Source organism: Aristolochia californica, unplaced genomic scaffold (genome assembly GCF_029961685.1).
Source record: "Aristolochia californica isolate CCGP_79_NKW_82.1479 unplaced genomic scaffold, dmAriCali1.0.hap1 SCAF_12, whole genome shotgun sequence".
Classification (NCBI taxonomy): Eukaryota; Viridiplantae; Streptophyta; class Magnoliopsida; order Piperales; family Aristolochiaceae; genus Aristolochia; species Aristolochia californica.
In genome coordinates this window covers 17,560,991-17,581,664 of record NW_027181793.1, presented here as the reverse complement: position 1 = coordinate 17,581,664, position 20,674 = coordinate 17,560,991, and the positions used below count along the sequence as shown (strand labels likewise).

The 20,674-nt window shown below is 39.2% G+C and overlaps 1 protein-coding gene across 2 annotated transcripts in view; it reads right to left on the bottom strand.

Annotated features, from left to right (window-relative positions):
* LOC137945486 (NAD kinase 2, chloroplastic) overlaps window positions 1-20,674 on the bottom strand; it is a 35,384-nt gene that overhangs the window by 13,743 nt on the left and 967 nt on the right. For both annotated transcript variants that reach the window (XM_068791387.1, XM_068791388.1), the window contains exons 2-6: window positions 18,725-20,560; window positions 16,463-16,584; window positions 16,023-16,164; window positions 15,714-15,938; window positions 15,118-15,192 (exon numbers count right to left, since the gene is read on the bottom strand). In XM_068791387.1, coding sequence (XP_068647488.1) covers window positions 15,118-15,192; window positions 15,714-15,938; window positions 16,023-16,164; window positions 16,463-16,584; window positions 18,725-20,560 — 2,400 coding nt within the window. The remainder of the gene's footprint in view (window positions 1-15,117; window positions 15,193-15,713; window positions 15,939-16,022; window positions 16,165-16,462; window positions 16,585-18,724; window positions 20,561-20,674) is intronic.

Genomic DNA, 20,674 nt, shown 5'->3' with positions numbered 1-20,674 from the left:
CGGGGGTGGTCCGGTCACCGGCCGTAGGGACGATGACCGTCGGGGGAGCTCTCTCTCTCCTTTTGGGGTTTTGGCACATGTTAGCAGTTTCGAAATAAACGGCGCACATTACGATCGCTAATGACACACGTTACGATCGTTAACAGCGCAGGTTAAGCGAAAAAATCGCCTAAATCGCTCCTCTCGTGCACTCACTCACTATGAGAAAAATAGAATAAACTAAAAAAAAAATGCGTGACTAATCCTTAACACTCCCCCTCTTGTGTAGGCCTCTTTTGATGCTCTACAAGTGGATAATTTGGGTTGAGGCCCACATAAGAGTACCTGCTCCGATACCAACTTTGGCCTCGAGTGCTGCCTCCAACACCCGGCTCTTGGAACCGCTCCAGATGAATTGACCATGCTTCCTTGCGTCCAGCCCTGACATAACCACTATCACCCGACCTCCTATTACCAATTCAATGGACCGTGATTTGTTTGGAGAAGATACTCTCCAGGACATAGCCTTTGTAAAAGGTTGCGCGCATACTTACTGTGTTAAATGCATATTGATCTGGGCAACCTACAACCAAAACGCCTCCTGTTCACAATGCAAAAATCCTTTCCAGTTTCTCAATGTACATCGCTCATTAGATGGCTGCATTCATGATTACATGTTTGAGGAAAGTGTGTGCCTGCTCTTGAGGGGGAGTTGGTTTGTATGCTCTAAACTGGAGAATCAGGTAGATACATATGAAGAAGGAGAAGAGATCAACTACCAATATGACTATGATTTAGGAAAAGAACACGATGATATAGAAGAATGTTGTAATATCAGTAGTTCATCAACCCTCCGAATTGGTAATAGGAGGTGGGGAGATAATGGTTATGTTAGGGTTGGACGCAAGGAAGCAAGGTCAATTCATCTGGAGAAGTTCCAAGAGTCGAGTGATGGAGGTTGCACTTGAGACGAAACATGGTATCAGAGCACGTACTCATATGTTAACTTCCACCCAAATTATCCACTTGTTCGACAAAAGAAGCATACACATGAGGAGGAGTGTTAAGGAATAGTCTCACATGGATTAGTTAGTACAAAGAACTTGAGTTTATTAGTTGGGAAAAGAGTCTTCCTAAGTTGGCTAGTCATTTTGGGATGAGCCTTGGACTACTTCAGTCCCAGTGTCTCCTAGTGTTGTTTTGGTGGCATTGGGCTGCTGGGAGGAGAGGTGGAAATCTTACTTTGGCATCACCGGGGAGGATTGGAGCTTCTACTGTGTCTAGCGCCTGGGAGAAGCTCTGGTGAGTAGCGGCTAGCTCATTCCAACCAAAACCAGAGTTTGTGGCCTCAGTTATGAATAATCTGGCTAAAATGGAGGTTCTCTTCTGTGGGTGACCCAACATTCGTGGCGACCACGGAAGGGAGTCACCGACAAGAGGAAAATCGAGTCCCATGACTAGAATTCAAGGAATTTCTCAGTTTCTGTGCTAGCTCTCTGGAACTGAAGCTTGAAGTTGTGTAATCAGCAATTCCAAGGATCCATCAAATTTAAATGGTAAAATTGACCTTGCACTTTAGATTAATTGAATGTACGTATAAACACATAAAATTACTTAACTAAAAAAAAAAAGTCAAATTAAGAAGCAAGAGTTAATTTCAATGAAAAATTTCATAAATACAACATACACTTCAAATTTCTCATTTAAGAGATACAGCCACGTGACACAACTATCAATGAAAGACAGAAAAGTACTTAAAAAAAATACACTAAGTACCATATATGGGCCCCACCCATCAGAATAAACTAACTCAAATATATAACTACATTTACGACTAATGGATTGAAACAACAATTTATAGTGCTTCCTTAGTCGATAAGGCGCAATTGAATGATGAAAAGAGAAGAAGGAAACATTTCAAAAAAGAAAGGAGAAGAAGGAATGAGAGAACTAATCTTAGCTACAAATGGATGTCCCAATTGAAGGTGCCAATGATATGAATATTTTCACATGAAGTGCATGTGACCCTTCGTGGAAGTACAAGCCATCACGTTCTTATCTACCACCAATTGTCCTCTTTATCCTCGAGTCCAAAAAAACACAACCAGAGGATAAAAATGTTACAATACAGTTTAAAGTTTTTTATCAATTGACTTACAGATAAGAGATTGATGGGAAAGTTGAGACACATATAGGGGTCGCACCAAGCCAAACCGGCTCACAAACCGTTCGAGATCGGCTCTATTCACTTTTTACTTGAGCTCAACTCGAGCGCAAACTTGAAATAAGGCACATTAAGTATGTGAAGTTGGGTCCAAGGCTCATCCCAAAAATGACTACCCAACTTAGGAAGACTCAATCCCAACTAATAAACTCAAGATCTTTGTACTCACTAATCCATATGGGACTAATCCTTAACACTCCCCCTCATGTGTAGGCCTCTTTTGTGGCTCTACAAGTGGATAATTTGGGTTGAGGCCCACATATGAGTACCTGCTCTGATACCATCTTTGGCCTCGAGTGTTGCCTCCAACACCCGGCTCTTGGAACCACTCCAGATGAATTGACCTTGCTTCCTTGCGTCCAGCCCTGACATAACCATTATCACCCGACCTCCTATTACCAATTCGGAGGATCGATGAACTACTGATATGAGAGGATTCTTTTATATCACCATTATCTTCTCCTAAATCATTGTCATATTGGTAGAAGATCTCTTCTCCTTCTTCGTATGTATCTACCTGAGTCTCCAACTGTAATCATGAATGCATCCATCTAGTGAGAGATGTACATTTAGAAACTGGAAGGGAGACGTGGAGTCTTCGGGCGTCGTGAAATTCAGTCCTCCGTCTTGCGGCTTTCGTCCATTTCTTTCTCTCTAATTTCCATCTTCACAAGTGACATCAGAATAATCCTGATACCGGTCGCATGATTTTACCTTAAGTCCTCCATCTCTCTCCCTGAACCATGAGTGAGCTCCTCTCGCTTTTATCTTCCCTTGTTCTGAATTTCTTACGTTTCTCTTCTTCTAATAGCACTAAGGTCCATAACCATCTCCATCTCAATGGAGCAGCATCTTCAGGCTGTCGTTGCATCTCTTTCCCTTGAGGACAAGGTACAAGAAGGGGAATGAAAAGAAATCGAGTGCACGACCTCCTCTGGGGTTGGACCATGGGTTATGCGTGATCAGTTTGGAGAAGATACCGCTCTAGGACATAGCCCTTGTAAAAGGTTTCGTGCATACTTACTATGTTAAATGCATATTGATCTGGGCGACCTACAACCAGAACCCCTCCTGTCCACAATGCGAAAATCCTTCCCAGTTTCTGTATGTACATCGCTCACTAGATGGCTGTATTCATGATTACATGTTTGAGGAAAGTGTGTGCCTGCTCCTGAGAGCGAGTTGGTTTGTGCCTCTACAAATGGAGACTCAGGTAGATACATATGAAGAAGGAGAAGAGATCTACTACCAATATGACTATGATTTAGGAGAAGAACACGATGATATAGAAGAATCCTATTATATCAGTAGTTCATCAACCCTCCGAATTGGTAATAGGAGGTGGGGAGATAATGATTATGTTAGGGTTGGATGCATGGAAGCAAGGTCAATTCATCTCTGGAGCGGTTCCAAGAGTCTAGAATTTCTCTCTCCTTGAGGAAGGCGCCTTGCCAGCGGTGAATGACGGTCGAGAGACAAACTTTTAGCCGATAAGCCTGAATTCTAGCAATGATTTTGTATGCACTTGTAACGAGACTAATAGACCAAAAACCTTTAGGTTTCTCAACGCTGGATTTGAAATTTGAAAAGCCACCAAGCGAATAATTAAGTACTTCTTGTGCTCCTTTGGAATCTTTTTTGTTTAGCCTAATTCTTGCTAGAGTTCATGTACCATTATTTTGAAATCATATCAATTGTTCTAACAAGTGAAAGTAAAGTGGTCACTGTGTTGATTTGAAATCCTCTAGGGTGTAAAAAAGGGGACTTTCGCATAGAATCGATTGTTTTGAGGACTATTTTCAAACCCAAGCATCATTGCACTTATACTTTGAAATATTTTTATTGATTTTGGCTTAACAAATCTGAATTCAAAAAATTTAGATCCCAGACAAGTGTGCTTGTACTGTAAAACCATCTTTAAGTCAAGCTACCTAGTTTGTTGTCCCCCTATTTGAACAGCCAATCCACTTCGTCGAGATTATATTTTGATATTTGGTCATTCAAGGACCTTTTAAGTTGCTACTGCATTGCATAAGTACTTTGGATTGGTGTGTCTATCATTTTTTTAAATGATGCTGAAGGTGTGTCTATCTTGTTATGCTTGAATTGTGAAATCTGCCTATTGAGAGGCATTGCATTTGGGTTGAAGTGTTAAGTAACCCTTGTTCATTAGGTCATCCCATCTCATGTTGTAGCTGTGGGAAAAGGTTGGTTAGCGCTGTGTGCTGCCGCAAGTAGGCAGTGTTATAAATCCTTATGTGCCTAGTGAACTACTACTGCAAATCACAAGTGTGAGACTAGTTAGCTGCTGAAAATCTCTTTGTAGGTTTAGGCAGAGAGCCCTAGTTAGTTACTGTTATCGAAGTGACAATGTACTATTGTAAGTTGGTTGTTATGATCAATTAAGTGACAGAAGTCCCTGCCTGGGTAGCACTGTAATTGGCCTTAGAAGCGATTTATTGTGGATATCATAAGACAAGCCAAACTTACTGGAGCCTCAAAGTACTAAAACATCTTGGGGGTGGACTAGCAATCCGCAGAAGTATCGTGAACCACCTAAAAATCTTGTGAACTTTGCAGTTGATTGCTTCTGCATGTACTTTGCACTTGTGCATGAATTTAAACCTTTTTTTTTTCTAGAGAAAGAGCACATTTCATTAAAACCTGAGGGAAAACAACAACATTACAAAGGGGATTCCCTTACAATGAAGGATTGAAGGGAAACCACCTCTCTAGCTAAAGCATCAGCAACAAAATTTGCTGATCTATTTACAAGACTCCAGCAACAAACAACATTAGAAGAGAAATCCTGAATCTCGTGGTAGGGCTGCCTAGGACACCAAGGGGAATCTTTTTTCTTGAAACACCAGCTGATGACAGATTTAGAGTCCCCTTCAACATCAATCTGACCAGAAAATCTATCTTGAAAGATTCTTAGATCATAAAGTAAGGCATGTAATTCAGTAGTAGTGGAATCAGCAATTCCAAGGATCCATCAAATTTAAATGGTAAAATTGACTTGCACTTTAGATTAATTGAATGTACGTATAAACACATAAAATTACTTAACTAAAAAAAAAAAGTCAAATTAAGAAGCAAGAGTTAATTTCAATGAAAAATTTCATAAATACAACATACACTTCAAATTTCTCATTTAAGAGATACAGCCACGTGACACAACTATCAATGAAAGACAGAAAAGTACTTAAAAAAAATACACTAAGTACCATATATGGGCCCCACCCATCAGAATAAACTAACTCAAATATATAACCACATTTACGACTACTGGATTGAAACAACAATTTATAGTGCTTCCTTAGTTGATAAGGCTCGCAATTGAATGATGAAAGGAGAAGAAGGAAACATTTCAAAAAAGAAAGGAGAAGAAGGAATGAGAGAACTAATCTTAGCTACAAATGGATGTCCCAATTGAAGGTGCCAATGATATGAATATTTTCACATGAAGTGCATGTGACCCTTCGTGGAAGTACAAGCCATCACGTTCTTATCTACCACCAATTGTCCTCTTTATCCTCGAGTCCAAAAAAACACAACCAGAGGATAAAAATGTTACAATACAGTTTAAAGTTTTTTATCAATTGACTTACAGATAAGAGATTGATGGGAAAGTTGAGACACATATAGGGGTCGCACCAAGCCAAACCGGCTCACAAACCGTTCGAGATCGGCTCTATTCACTTTTTACTTGAGCTCAACTCGAGCGCAAACTTGAAATAAGGCACATTAAGTATGTGAAATTGGGTCCAAGGCTCATCCCAAAAATGACTACCCAACTTAGGAAGACTCAATCCCAACTAATAAACTCAAGATCTTTGTACTCACTAATCCATATGGGACTAATCCTTAACACTCCCCCTCATGTGTAGGCCTCTTTTGTGGCTCTACAAGTGGATAATTTGGGTTGAGGCCCACATATGAGTACCTGCTCTGATACCATCTTTGGCCTCGAGTGCTGCCTCCAACACCCGGCTCTTGGAACCACTCCAGATGAATTGACCTTGCTTCCTTGCGTCCAGCCCTGACATAACCATTATCACCCGACCTCCTATTACCAATTCGGAGGATCGATGAACTACTGATATGAGAGGATTCTTTTATACCACCATTATCTTCTCCTAAATCATTGTCATATTGGTAGAAGATCTCTTCTCCTTCTTCGTATGTATCTACCTGAGTCTCCAACTGTAATCATGAATGCATCCATCTAGTGAGAGATGTACATTTAGAAACTGGAAGGGAGACGTGGAGTCTTCGGGCGTCGTGAAATTCAGTCCTCCGTCTTGCGGCTTTCGTCCGTTTCTTTCTCTCTAATTTCCATCTTCACAAGTGACATCAGAATAATCCTGATACCGGTCGCATGATTTTACCTTAAGTCCTCCATCTCTCTCCCTGAACCATGAGTGAGCTCTTCTCTCGCTTTTATCTTCCCTTGTTCTGAATTTCTTACGTTTCTCTTCTTCTAATAGCACTAAGGTCCATAACCATCTCCATCTCAATGGAGCAGCATCTTCAGGCTGTCGTTGCATCTCTTTCCCTTGAGGACAAGGTACAAGAAGGGGAATGAAAAGAAATCGAGTGCACGACCTCCTCTGGGGTTGGACCATGGGTTATGCGTGATCAGTTTGGAGAAGATACCGCTCTAGGACATAGCCCTTGTAAAAGGTTTCGTGCATACTTACTATGTTAAATGCATATTGATCTGGGCGACCTACAACCAGAACCCCTCCTGTCCACAATGCGAAAATCCTTCCCAGTTTCTGTATGTACATCGCTCACTAGATGGCTGTATTCATGATTACATGTTTGAGGAAAGTGTGTGCCTGCTCCTGAGAGCGAGTTGGTTTGTGCCTCTGCAAATGGAGACTCAGGTAGATACATATGAAGAAGGAGAAGAGATCTACTGCCAATATGACTATGATTTAGGAGAAGAACACGATGATATAGAAGAATCCTATTATATCAGTAGTTCATCAACCCTCCGAATTGGTAATAGGAGGTGGGGAGATAATGATTATGTTAGGGTTGGATGCATGGAAGCAAGGTCAATTCATCTCTGGAGCGGTTCCAAGAGTCTAGAATTTCTCTCTCCTTGAGGAAGGCGCCTTGCCAGCGGTGAATGACGGTCGAGAGACAAACTTTTAGCCGATAAGCCTGAATTCTAGCAATGATTTTGTATGCACTTGTAACGAGACTAATAGGCCAAAAACCTTTAGGTTTCTCAACGCTGGATTTGAAATTTGAAAAGCCACCAAGCGAATAATTAAGTACATCTTGTGCTCCTTTGGAATCTTTTTTGTTTAGCCTAATTCTTGCTAGAGTTCATGTACCATTATTTTGAAATCATATCAATTGTTCTAACAAGTGAAAGTAAAGTGGTCACTGTGTTGATTTGAAATCCTCTAGGGTGTAAAAAAGGGGACTTTCGCATAGAATCGATTGTTTTGAGGACTATTTTCAAACCCAAGCATCATTGCACTTATACTTTGAAATATTTTTATTGATTTTGGCTTAACAAATCTGAATTCAAAAAATTTAGATCCCAGACAAGTGTGCTTGTACTGTAAAACCATCTTTAAGTCAAGCTACCTAGTTTGTTGTCCCCCTATTTGAACAGCCAATCCACTTCGTCGAGATTATATTTTGATATTTGGTCATTCAAGGACCTTTTAAGTTGCTACTGCATTGCATAAGTACTTTGGATTGGTGTGTCTATCATTTTTTTAAATGATGCTGAAGGTGTGTCTATCTTGTTATGCTTGAATTGTGAAATCTGCCTATTGAGAGGCATTGCATTTGGGTTGAAGTGTTAAGTAACCCTTGTTCATTAGGTCATCCCATCTCATGTTGTAGCTGTGGGAAAAGGTTGGTTAGCGCTGTGTGCTGCCGCAAGTAGGCAGTGTTATAAATCCTTATGTGCCTAGTGAACTACTACTGCAAATCACAAGTGTGAGACTAGTTAGCTGCTGAAAATCTCTTTGTAGGTTTAGGCAGAGAGCCCTAGTTAGTTACTGTTATCGAAGTGACAATGTACTATTGTAAGTTGGTTGTTATGATCAATTAAGTGACAGAAGTCCCTGCCTGGGTAGCACTGTAATTGGCCTTAGAGGCGATTTATTGTGGATATCATAAGACAAGCCAAACTTACTGGAGCCTCAAAGTACTAAAACATCTTGGGGGTGGACTAGCAATCCGCAGAAGTATCGTGAACCACCTAAAAATCTTGTGAACTTTGCAGTTGATTGCTTCTGCATGTACTTTGCACTTGTGCATGAATTTAAACCTTTTTTTTTTCTAGAGAAAGAGCACATTTCATTAAAACCTGAGGGAAAACAACAACATTACAAAGGGGATTCCCTTACAATGAAGGATTGAAGGGAAACCACCTCTCTAGCTAAAGCATCAGCAACAAAATTTGCTGATCTATTTACAAGACTCCAGCAACAAACAACATTAGAAGAGAAATCCTGAATCTCGTGGTAGGGCTGCCTAGGACACCAAGGGGAATCTTTTTTCTTGAAACACCAGCTGATGACAGATTTAGAGTCCCCTTCAACATCAATCTGACCAGAAAATCTATCTTGAAAGATTCTTAGATCATAAAGTAAGGCTTGTAATTCAGTAGTAGTGGAATCAGCAATTCCAAGGATCCATCAAATTTAAATGGTAAAATTGACCTTGCACTTTAGATTAATTGAATGTACGTATAAACACATAAAATTACTTAACTAAAAAAAAAAAGTCAAATTAAGAAGCAAGAGTTAATTTCAATGAAAAATTTCATAAATACAACATACACTTCAAATTTCTCATTTAAGAGATACAGCCACGTGACACAACTATCAATGAAAGACAGAAAAGTACTTAAAAAAAATACACTAAGTACCATATATGGGCCCCACCCATCAGAATAAACTAACTCAAATATATAACCACATTTACGACTACTGGATTGAAACAACAATTTATAGTGCTTCCTTAGTTGATAAGGCTCGCAATTGAATGATGAAAGGAGAAGAAGGAAACATTTCAAAAAAGAAAGGAGAAGAAGGAATGAGAGAACTAATCTTAGCTACAAATGGATGTCCCAATTGAAGGTGCCAATGATATGAATATTTTCACATGAAGTGCATGTGACCCTTCGTGGAAGTACAAGCCATCACGTTCTTATCTACCACCAATTGTCCTCTTTATCCTCGAGTCCAAAAAAACACAACCAGAGGATAAAAATGTTACAATACAGTTTAAAGTTTTTTATCAATTGACTTACAGATAAGAGATTGATGGGAAAGTTGAGACACATATAGGGGTCGCACCAAGCCAAACCGGCTCACAAACCGTTCGAGATCGGCTCTATTCACTTTTTACTTGAGCTCAACTCGAGCGCAAACTTGAAATAAGGCACATTAAGTATGTGAAATTGGGTCCAAGGCTCATCCCAAAAATGACTACCCAACTTAGGAAGACTCAATCCCAACTAATAAACTCAAGATCTTTGTACTCACTAATCCATATGGGACTAATCCTTAACACTCCCCCTCATGTGTAGGCCTCTTTTGTGGCTCTACAAGTGGATAATTTGGGTTGAGGCCCACATATGAGTACCTGCTCTGATACCATCTTTGGCCTCGAGTGCTGCCTCCAACACCCGGCTCTTGGAACCACTCCAGATGAATTGACCTTGCTTCCTTGCGTCCAGCCCTGACATAACCATTATCACCCGACCTCCTATTACCAATTCGGAGGATCGATGAACTACTGATATGAGAGGATTCTTTTATACCACCATTATCTTCTCCTAAATCATTGTCATATTGGTAGAAGATCTCTTCTCCTTCTTCGTATGTATCTACCTGAGTCTCCAACTGTAATCATGAATGCATCCATCTAGTGAGAGATGTACATTTAGAAACTGGAAGGGAGACGTGGAGTCTTCGGGCGTCGTGAAATTCAGTCCTCCGTCTTGCGGCTTTCGTCCGTTTCTTTCTCTCTAATTTCCATCTTCACAAGTGACATCAGAATAATCCTGATACCGGTCGCATGATTTTACCTTAAGTCCTCCATCTCTCTCCCTGAACCATGAGTGAGCTCTTCTCTCGCTTTTATCTTCCCTTGTTCTGAATTTCTTACGTTTCTCTTCTTCTAATAGCACTAAGGTCCATAACCATCTCCATCTCAATGGAGCAGCATCTTCAGGCTGTCGTTGCATCTCTTTCCCTTGAGGACAAGGTACAAGAAGGGGAATGAAAAGAAATCGAGTGCACGACCTCCTCTGGGGTTGGACCATGGGTTATGCGTGATCAGTTTGGAGAAGATACCGCTCTAGGACATAGCCCTTGTAAAAGGTTTCGTGCATACTTACTATGTTAAATGCATATTGATCTGGGCGACCTACAACCAGAACCCCTCCTGTCCACAATGCGAAAATCCTTCCCAGTTTCTGTATGTACATCGCTCACTAGATGGCTGTATTCATGATTACATGTTTGAGGAAAGTGTGTGCCTGCTCCTGAGAGCGAGTTGGTTTGTGCCTCTGCAAATGGAGACTCAGGTAGATACATATGAAGAAGGAGAAGAGATCTACTGCCAATATGACTATGATTTAGGAGAAGAACACGATGATATAGAAGAATCCTATTATATCAGTAGTTCATCAACCCTCCGAATTGGTAATAGGAGGTGGGGAGATAATGATTATGTTAGGGTTGGATGCATGGAAGCAAGGTCAATTCATCTCTGGAGCGGTTCCAAGAGTCTAGAATTTCTCTCTCCTTGAGGAAGGCGCCTTGCCAGCGGTGAATGACGGTCGAGAGACAAACTTTTAGCCGATAAGCCTGAATTCTAGCAATGATTTTGTATGCACTTGTAACGAGACTAATAGACCAAAAACCTTTAGGTTTCTCAACGCTGGATTTGAAATTTGAAAAGCCACCAAGCGAATAATTAAGAACTTCTTGTGCTCCTTTGGAATCTTTTTTGTTTAGCCTAATTCTTGCTAGAGTTCATGTACCATTATTTTGAAATCATATCAATTGTTCTAACAAGTGAAAGTAAAGTGGTCACTGTGTTGATTTGAAATCCTCTAGGGTGTAAAAAAGGGGACTTTCGCATAGAATCGATTGTTTTGAGGACTATTTTCAAACCCAAGCATCATTGCACTTATACTTTGAAATATTTTTATTGATTTTGGCTTAACAAATCTGAATTCAAAAAATTTAGATCCCAGACAAGTGTGCTTGTACTGTAAAACCATCTTTAAGTCAAGCTACCTAGTTTGTTGTCCCCCTATTTGAACAGCCAATCCACTTCGTCGAATTATATTTTGATATTTGGTCATTCAAGGACCTTTTAAGTTGCTACTGCATTGCATAAGTACTTTGGATTGGTGTGTCTATCATTTTTTTAAATGATGCTGAAGGTGTGTCTATCTTGTTATGCTTGAATTGTGAAATCTGCCTATTGAGAGGCATTGCATTTGGGTTGAAGTGTTAAGTAACCCTTGTTCATTAGGTCATCCCATCTCATGTTGTAGCTGTGGGAAAAGGTTGGTTAGCGCTGTGTGCTGCCGCAAGTAGGCAGTGTTATAAATCCTTATGTGCCTAGTGAACTACTACTGCAAATCACAAGTGTGAGACTAGTTAGCTGCTGAAAATCTCTTTGTAGGTTTAGGCAGAGAGCCCTAGTTAGTTACTGTTATCGAAGTGACAATGTACTATTGTAAGTTGGTTGTTATGATCAATTAAGTGACAGAAGTCCCTGCCTGGGTAGCACTGTAATTGGCCTTAGAGGCGATTTATTGTGGATATCATAAGACAAGCCAAACTTACTGGAGCCTCAAAGTACTAAAACATCTTGGGGGTGGACTAGCAATCCGCAGAAGTATCGTGAACCACCTAAAAATCTTGTGAACTTTGCAGTTGATTGCTTCTGCATGTACTTTGCACTTGTGCATGAATTTAAACCTTTTTTTTTTCTAGAGAAAGAGCACATTTCATTAAAACCTGAGGGAAAACAACAACATTACAAAGGGGATTCCCTTACAATGAAGGATTGAAGGGAAACCACCTCTCTAGCTAAAGCATCAGCAACAAAATTTGCTGATCTATTTACAAGACTCCAGCAACAAACAACATTAGAAGAGAAATCCTGAATCTCGTGGTAGGGCTGCCTAGGACACCAAGGGGAATCTTTTTTCTTGAAACACCAGCTGATGACAGATTTAGAGTCCCCTTCAACATCAATCTGACCAGAAAATCTATCTTGAAAGATTCTTAGATCATAAAGTAAGGCTTGTAATTCAGCAGTAGTGGAATCAGCAATTCCAAGATCCATCAAATTTAAATGGTAAAATTGACCTTGCACTTTAGATTAATTGAATGTACGTATAAACACATAAAATTACTTAACTAAAAAAAAAAATGTCAAATTAAGAAGCAAGAGTTAACAACCCCCCTCCGCCACCCCCAAGGAGGATCAAGGACCAAGCAACCACAAGAAGAGGACATTTATCTAACTAATTGTTGAATTTGAGTTTGAATAGATGCGACATACTCACCATGACCACCACTACTTTCGGGAATATCTGTCACACTAGAATAGACCCAAGTGAGCTTTCCAAATTCATCCTTGCATCTATCCAATAGTTGGCTTTTTCTTCCACAATGGATGCACCTTCTACCTCCTCAACCTCTACCATGACGTCCCCATCTCTTCCTCCGTCATAACCACTACTTCCACATCCTCGTACACTTTTTATGTGTGAGGAAAAAATTCATTGTGGATACATCAGCTGATTTAGAACCCATCACTAGAAGTAACTACACATTCAGCCCTCCAAACTATGGAGAAAGCCTTTTTCCAAAATAGAACACAAATGCATGCCAAATAATTGAGCTCAAAATGACATTGGATTCTGGTCTAAACCATGCAAAAACTGAACAACTTGAATCTGATTTTCTTTCTGTCTTAACTCTTATATATCAGTAGTAAAAGGATGGCATATGCTAATTTTCTGAAGAATAGTCTACATCTTACCAAAGTAGTCAATCACACTTCTACTTCCATGCATCATAGAATGATAACGAGAATACAATTCATAAATTCTTGACAGGTTTTTACTATGGGATTATAGAGATTCGAAAGTCTTCCACATGCCTTGGCAATTTTATATTTCATAATCTGAGAACCAATCTTAGGCTCCACACTTGTCACTAACCATCACTTGATATCTGTCTAACTCTTAGTCATCATTCATGGGTTTTGGGGATGATCCTTAAGATTTTGAAGATTCCTTGTAGCCCAAGGTACATTTAGACAAAAAATTGGAGTAATACACATAGTTTGAACTACTCAGTTTAACCGTTGTAATCTCGATTGATGTAGAACCCTTAACTCAGACTTTTCTGAATCTCTAGCAGGGGTAAAAACTTCACCTTGTTCAGCCATTAATCATGTTTTTTAAACACCAATCATCAACAACCAATAACCAAGAAGAAAAACATTGCACAAACAATTAATAGTAAACAACTAATAGACTTCAAATATAGTAAGTGTGAGCAGTATGTGGCCCTAGGCAAAAATCTCAATGCACCAGCGTTCAATAGCAACCACCAAGTACTTAAAACACACCCCACTAGCATACTACCATAGTTAAACTGCACCAATTAACACAAAATCACCAAGAAATCAGTAAACCAACTGTTTTTGAATGTCTGCGCGAACATAGAAATCCAGAACAGCAGGCATTACGAGCCCAGAAATTGGGCACAACACATAATCAGTGATAGAACTCTAGCAACGAAGCAATTACAAACCCAATAATTGGAACACAGCACATAATCAGCACTAGAAACCAACACAAGTTACGAACACAAAAACGTGGGCACAACACATAAGCAGCACTAGAAACCCAGTATAGGGGCAGTTATGAACCCAGAAATTGAGCATAGCACAAAATTAAAAGCTTATGGAGCACATCAAGCCATGAACCAAAAGGTTTAGGCACAAAGAAGAGAAAACAACTGACCTTGAGAGAGAAAAATTCCGTCCCTGTGAGTAGTCATAGATAACAGGAAAGGGAAAAAAACTGAAACTTGAACTCCCTCTTATAGCTTGCTTTCATCCACTTATTGCTCAACCTTATAATTCATTTTTTCTTCACACTTTTCATTGTTGGATCTTTTTTCTACTAAACACTCCTGCTTACGTCTAGGCTTACACATAACGGGACTGAGACATGGGCACAAATTCCCAATGGAGTACATATATACACAGACTCTAAAATGGAGTCCACAACACATAAGTAACATAGGTCTCACCTCACAAAGACTACAAAAAGAATAACCTAGGGCATACAAACTGGACCTCAGCCCACACTTACATCTTGCTCTAATACCATTATTAGTTTGAATCCGGTTCCATCCCCAAATGACTAACCACTTAGGAGGCCTATTACTCAACTTTCTTAACACTTTTCAATGTGGGACTTCTTTCTCACTCAACAATTTTACTTTTAAGCAAGCAAGCATTTCCATCATAACCATGTTAGAGAAGAAACGTCTGATCATAAATAATATGTTTTTCCCTTGTTTCACAATTTTAACAATTCTAGCCATACTAAGTAGTGTCCATCATAGCTATTAAAAAAAACAATAACAGTGTCCATTATTTCCAACCCCACTAACACCATAACCTAGGATAACTTTCGGGGCAAGCTAGGCATAGCAATGCATTAGAAGTAAAGGTAAGAACTTGAAGAAAGTTTTACAATGGTCATGATTTTTTGGGGTTGGTAGGAAAATTAAGATATCCACAAATTAAAAAAAAAAAAAAGTTTGTATCACTACTTTCTCCTATTGCTAGACAAGCATAGAAACAAAACTAAGGTTCCTTACCATGGATCCTCCCGCCGCAGTAGAGTATGCAGTACTTCCTGTAGGTGTAGCTACAATGACCCCATCACCTTGCACCTGATATTAAACAGAAGTACAGATGTTATGTACCACCAACTAACTCCAAGAAATAGTCCTACAAATCCAAGCATAAACAACAGGAAATTGCCCACCATTGGAAAAGCGTACAACACTCTCAGACAACAAAACACTAATAATGAATTGACAAATCAAAGAAAGAACAAACAAAGGCTTCAAATTAAACAGGATGCAAATTATTTTAATGTGGGATAAATGCTTTTATTTTCAGGTGCCTTATAACAAATACATAGGACAGACTTTCTGACAATGAAGACAAGGGGTTGTTACACATGAAAATGCATTTGCACCAACAGTGCTAACAGACTCATTCAATTGCCAGATAAATACCAATTGATAATGCCAAAAAAAAAAAAAAAAATCTCACTCTAGGAATACTGCTAAAAACTCAAGTTTTCCTTTTGCTAGAGACAGTTACATGTATATAACAACAGCCAACAGAGCCAAACAATCCCAAAAATGGATCTCACAAAAAATATAGACTAGGACACTGATCTTACCTTGGTTATAAGGCGGTCATGTTCATAGCATTCAATCTTCGAGAGGTATGGATTTGAACCCCGATCTACAACAACCTCATTCAGCACATCAAATACTTTTCCAGGAATTGCTTTACCGTTTCGAAAAATCTCACACCGCAAGCGCATTCTGAGAGTTATGTAAACTCCATCAGCTGTATTATTCCCATGAATAACTGCCTTAAGATCCTGTCTGAAGTCATCAAACTGCAGTATCAGAAGTTCAAACATCAGAAGAATTCGTGAAAGGACCTAGTATGAATTCTTTGGTGATAGGGAAAAGGAATGTACAGTATGTGAAGTGAGGAATCCAAGAGACCCAAGGTTAAATGAGACCACTGGAGGTACTGCGCCTCTAAATAAATTTGATGCATGGAGTATAACACCATCACCTCCTAAACATGCCACAAAATCGACTCTCTCATGGAGGTAACTGCAATGAAATATGTTTGAAGCCTGTCAAAGATCCTCCTGGAATAAAATAAATTACCCACAAGCTTTTATTTCTTTATGTCCTGAATATCAAGATAGACAAAACAATACATTGATGAATTACATTAAAATGGCCATCTAAACCTAGGTCTTCATATTTTAATATCAATACTGCATAGTCCATATATACCCCTAATTTTTAATCGCCAAATATGGGTCATGTTATAAAAAATGAAATAGAAGAACAGAAAATAACTACAGCTGCAGTTGAGTTGCTAAAACACCCTGGTTGCATGTACCTAGTGTCTTGACTGTAGAAGGTCTGAACAAACCCAAATCCTGGTATCCTTGCAAACATGTCATGCACATCAGGTTCTACCAGAACATTCATGTTCTCTTGATAATGCAAGAACAACGCAGCCTACACACACAGAACATGCAACAGAACCAGTAAGATTTAATTTTAAAAAATAAAATTTCGATAACCAAAAAAGAAATAACACATTTAGCAGAGATAATTGTGAGGCTGAACTTATCATATTCAGAACAAGGACAGAAAACCAATAGGCGTACATGGCCTTGCAATATTTGTTAATTGCTTGGAATCATAGACAGGGATCCTCCAGCAAATCTAGAGAGGTTGCTGACCATCAACGTCTTGTTGTTGGCAATGACATTCCCCTAGAATAGCTACTCCTACTTCTTTGTGCTTTTCCTCTTTTTTTTAAATTAGATGTATTAAAAAAAAAAAAAGATTACAATACCCTTAAAAAGAGAGTATTTTTGTATGCCCTAAAGTTGGGTTAGTATTCCGCTTTTAAAATTGTACGGAGTATGTTCCAAACTATGACCGTTTTGACTGGTGTATGGAGTTTTGTCGTACAGCTAGGAGTGATTTTCTTCTCCCATATGAATTTTGTCCAAGTTGGGTCTCCCCAACTTGAGGGGCAGAAGTAGAAGAACAAGTACAAGAAAGAGGTATTTGTTCCACATGTTGTGGCAATTTTTATGTGACCAAAAGATTCAAGAAAGGGAGAGCGCAAAAGATTAAGTTTTTGCGTCTATGAAGAATTTTTTGCGGCAAGGAAAATTGAAGACTAGGATCTTTTTCATTGCAAGTTGAAGTTATAAAGTCCAGCTTGAAGGGAGTGTTGAAGAGAAGATATGGAAGGCTCTTACATGACTCGCACAGTAAGAAGTCTCACAGAATTCTGTTTTACAATGTAAGTGGAATCATGTTCCAAGATCGGCTAATCATTTAGCCAACGTTCAAGCGAAAAAGGGTGTTTCCCTCCAACATCTTGTTGTGGAGGAAATGTCTTTCTAGCTAGCAAGGTTTGTAACCTCTTTTCTTTCGTAATACATCTACGCATTTCTCTCAAAAAAAAAAAAAGTCTCACAGAATCAAAATTAATATGGTGGAGTCTTACAAGAGTCTCACAAAAGGAGGTCTCACAGAAGAATCTCAGTTTAAAGGTATTTTAGTTATGTTAGTCTTTTATTTATGTTGAATTGTTTAATTATGCTAGGACTTATCTTTAATTGTTAGACTTTGGTGTAATTGGGACAAGGGTACTGTAATTATAATTGGACTTTATTATTTTCCTCTATTATAAATAGGGGCTCATATACTCAGATTACAACAAGTCAATGAAGTTTTTCTCTTTTCCATAAATTCAACATATGCCTTATAGGTCAGCTTAATAGGTCAACTAGGAGTTTCCAGTTTTGTATATAAGTTTCTTTGGCAGTAATTTTTTTTTAATATCTGACTGTAGATATTTTCTTAAAATAAGAGGAAACAAAGAAGGCTGAGAACAAATAAAAAGTTGTGTGGTGCCCAAAAAGCCAAATCAACTATACAAAAGCACTAGAGTTACCAACACTAGGAGCCACTCCTAGCTAGAGAATCAGCACAGAAGTTTGCCAAGAAAGGGGTAAGAACCCAAGAATCTAGAAAGGAAAACATCCTGAATCCCACAAAGGAGAACTATTAGTTACCCACTAACAAGTCCCCTGTCCACAATGAGACTCTACATAGCACCAAACCATAGAAAAAAGCTCAAGGCAACTCAATTGAGTCTGTAATGCCAAGAAAGCCAGCATTAAAGTAACTGAAACTTTCCGTCATTGGGACATCTTTCGAGAGATTCTAGAAATTACCTCAATTTTATCTTGTATTTGGTCTCACATTTCGAGATCTGTAAATTCGGCAACAGATGTGTTTGCCAAGCTAGAAGCTATCCTACAATCGTTTGTTGTTAGGGATCTGCTCTCTCCTCTTTTGTAATTTCTCTTGTTAATATAAATACATCTTTATAAAAAAAAAAGTAACTGGAACTTTTAAGTTTTAGATACAGGGAATAAACTGGAGGAGAGTAGTTTCACATCTCCTCCCTATCTCTCTTTCTTAAATTTCCCTTTTCATATTAATTGCTATCTCTCTCTATTTTTTCCACTCTCCAATGATACTCTTGTAATATTTTTTACGCATTCCTTAAATGTATCTTCTGTTATTAAATAAATAATTTCAAGGAAAGAGCAACAATCTCAACTTGTACCTCTTTGGCTTCTTCCATGAGCTCTGGCCCCAATTTCTTCAGCAATAGAACTGTCTTTGGTAATGATTTCCACATCAGCATCTGCTGCTGAGTGCTAGGATGAGTAAAAGCCAAGGAAGCTTCAGTAACTTTCTCCCTAGTACAAGAAAAGCCATCAGTACGAACCAAAAACATTTCTGCCTTCTTCCTAGATTGCACTCTCACAACACCAGTAGCTGAAGCACACATATTCCCATCTACTTGCTCCAGGCCTTCATCAACTGAAACAGGATGAACTTCACAACTTTTCTTTGTCAATTCTTCCATAGCAGTACATTTCTTTTCCAGCATATTACTAGGAGTCAAAGAGGAGTCTCTTCCACCAAATCTATTCACACTTAAATCACTAGAAATAGGAGTATTATTCATACTAGAATGATGAGGCCTAAACAAATCGCTCTCAGTAAGTGTCCCATTTGAGCTTCCTGGCTCATCTGTAACTTTGTGGGTTTCCCTAGCCTGGGAGACATTTGCTGAAATTTGTGGTATTTCAAATCTTTTCCTAAAGAAAGTAGAGGGTGAGATCTTTCTATTTTTGAAAAATACCCTCATTTCCCTCCTGGAGAAAACATTGCAAGTTAGGAACTGAGCCTTGAATGGATCATAATCACTAGGAAAGTTTGAAAGAGGCTCTACAAATGCTTCAGCTCTATGTATTGATCCATTCTTTTCGCTAGAGTCAATATTATGTTCTTTGCTTCTCTTCTCACTTTCACCCTCACTTTCACCCCCAAATTTTCTAAACTTTCGAGAGAAATGCCCATGGGGTCCACCAGAGGCATTCTCTGAATTTGAACCAATTTCATCCTTACGAGGCATAGCATCTTCCTTGTATAAAGAGGAAGATTCGTTTTCTTTGAGATTGACAATATTGTTTAGGGATCCAGATCGCACAATGTACTGCCTCCATCTTGAGACCATTGCAGAGGTTCTCCAGACACCCTCCTGACTGTGGAGATAAATAGGTTTTTTCTTCGAATCATAAACCAGAGCAGCAAATTCTTGAACTTGATCCATCGTAGGAGCAGTCCCTACTTCAACAGTCAATCTAACCACTTCAATTTTACCGCATGAAATAGCCTCATCCATAGCAGCTTTATAAGATTCATCTTTCACAACCTCTGCTCTAAGGTCTACAATTGTTTTAAAGCCCTTTTCAATGAGCCAAAACAACCCTTCGTCTGTAACCTGACCCCCTTTCCAGAAAGCAACCTCACTCTCGTTGGAACCTATGCCATCTGTAGGAACAGATAGATATACCGGTGCCCAATTTGCAAATACTGATTGACAGGGATAATCAGGTTCTCGTGGAAATCCAGCATCATAGCAGACATTCTTCAGCCTCTGCAATCTTCTCCAAATAATAGCAATTCGGTCATCAGCAGGTGTCAAATAGTTCTCAAGTGCTACATGCAAACTTTCACAGCATCTTCTCATTTCACGCCTGAAAAGTGCTAAAGGTGGGAGCTTATCCTCCACAATATTTATGTCAGAAATTTTGAACATGTTTGTAACAGAAGATCTCCCGGAGAGTACATCCTCCCTTCCTCGGTTGAGAAGGGCAACGATGCAACCAAGAACAGCAACTACTTTCTCCTCCAAAGATGGCATTTCTTCAGAAGGGATACTATAAGAAACTGTACATTCTCCTGTTATCGGATTGCACAATGTTTCCATTATAGCTATGTGAAGTTGCTCTGCAGCCCTAAAGATCCTACAATATGCCTCAATTTCAGCAATGTCCCCAGGAACAGGACCAATCCAAGATGCTTGAGATAGATCTTGAGCCTGAAATGCCTGTAAAACAATGAAGGCATTTATGAACCCATGAAATTGAGGTCTGCTTCTACTTAAATCCCACTTGAACCCATGTGAGTGGAGATATTAAAAAAAATGAGGAGTAGGAAGCAG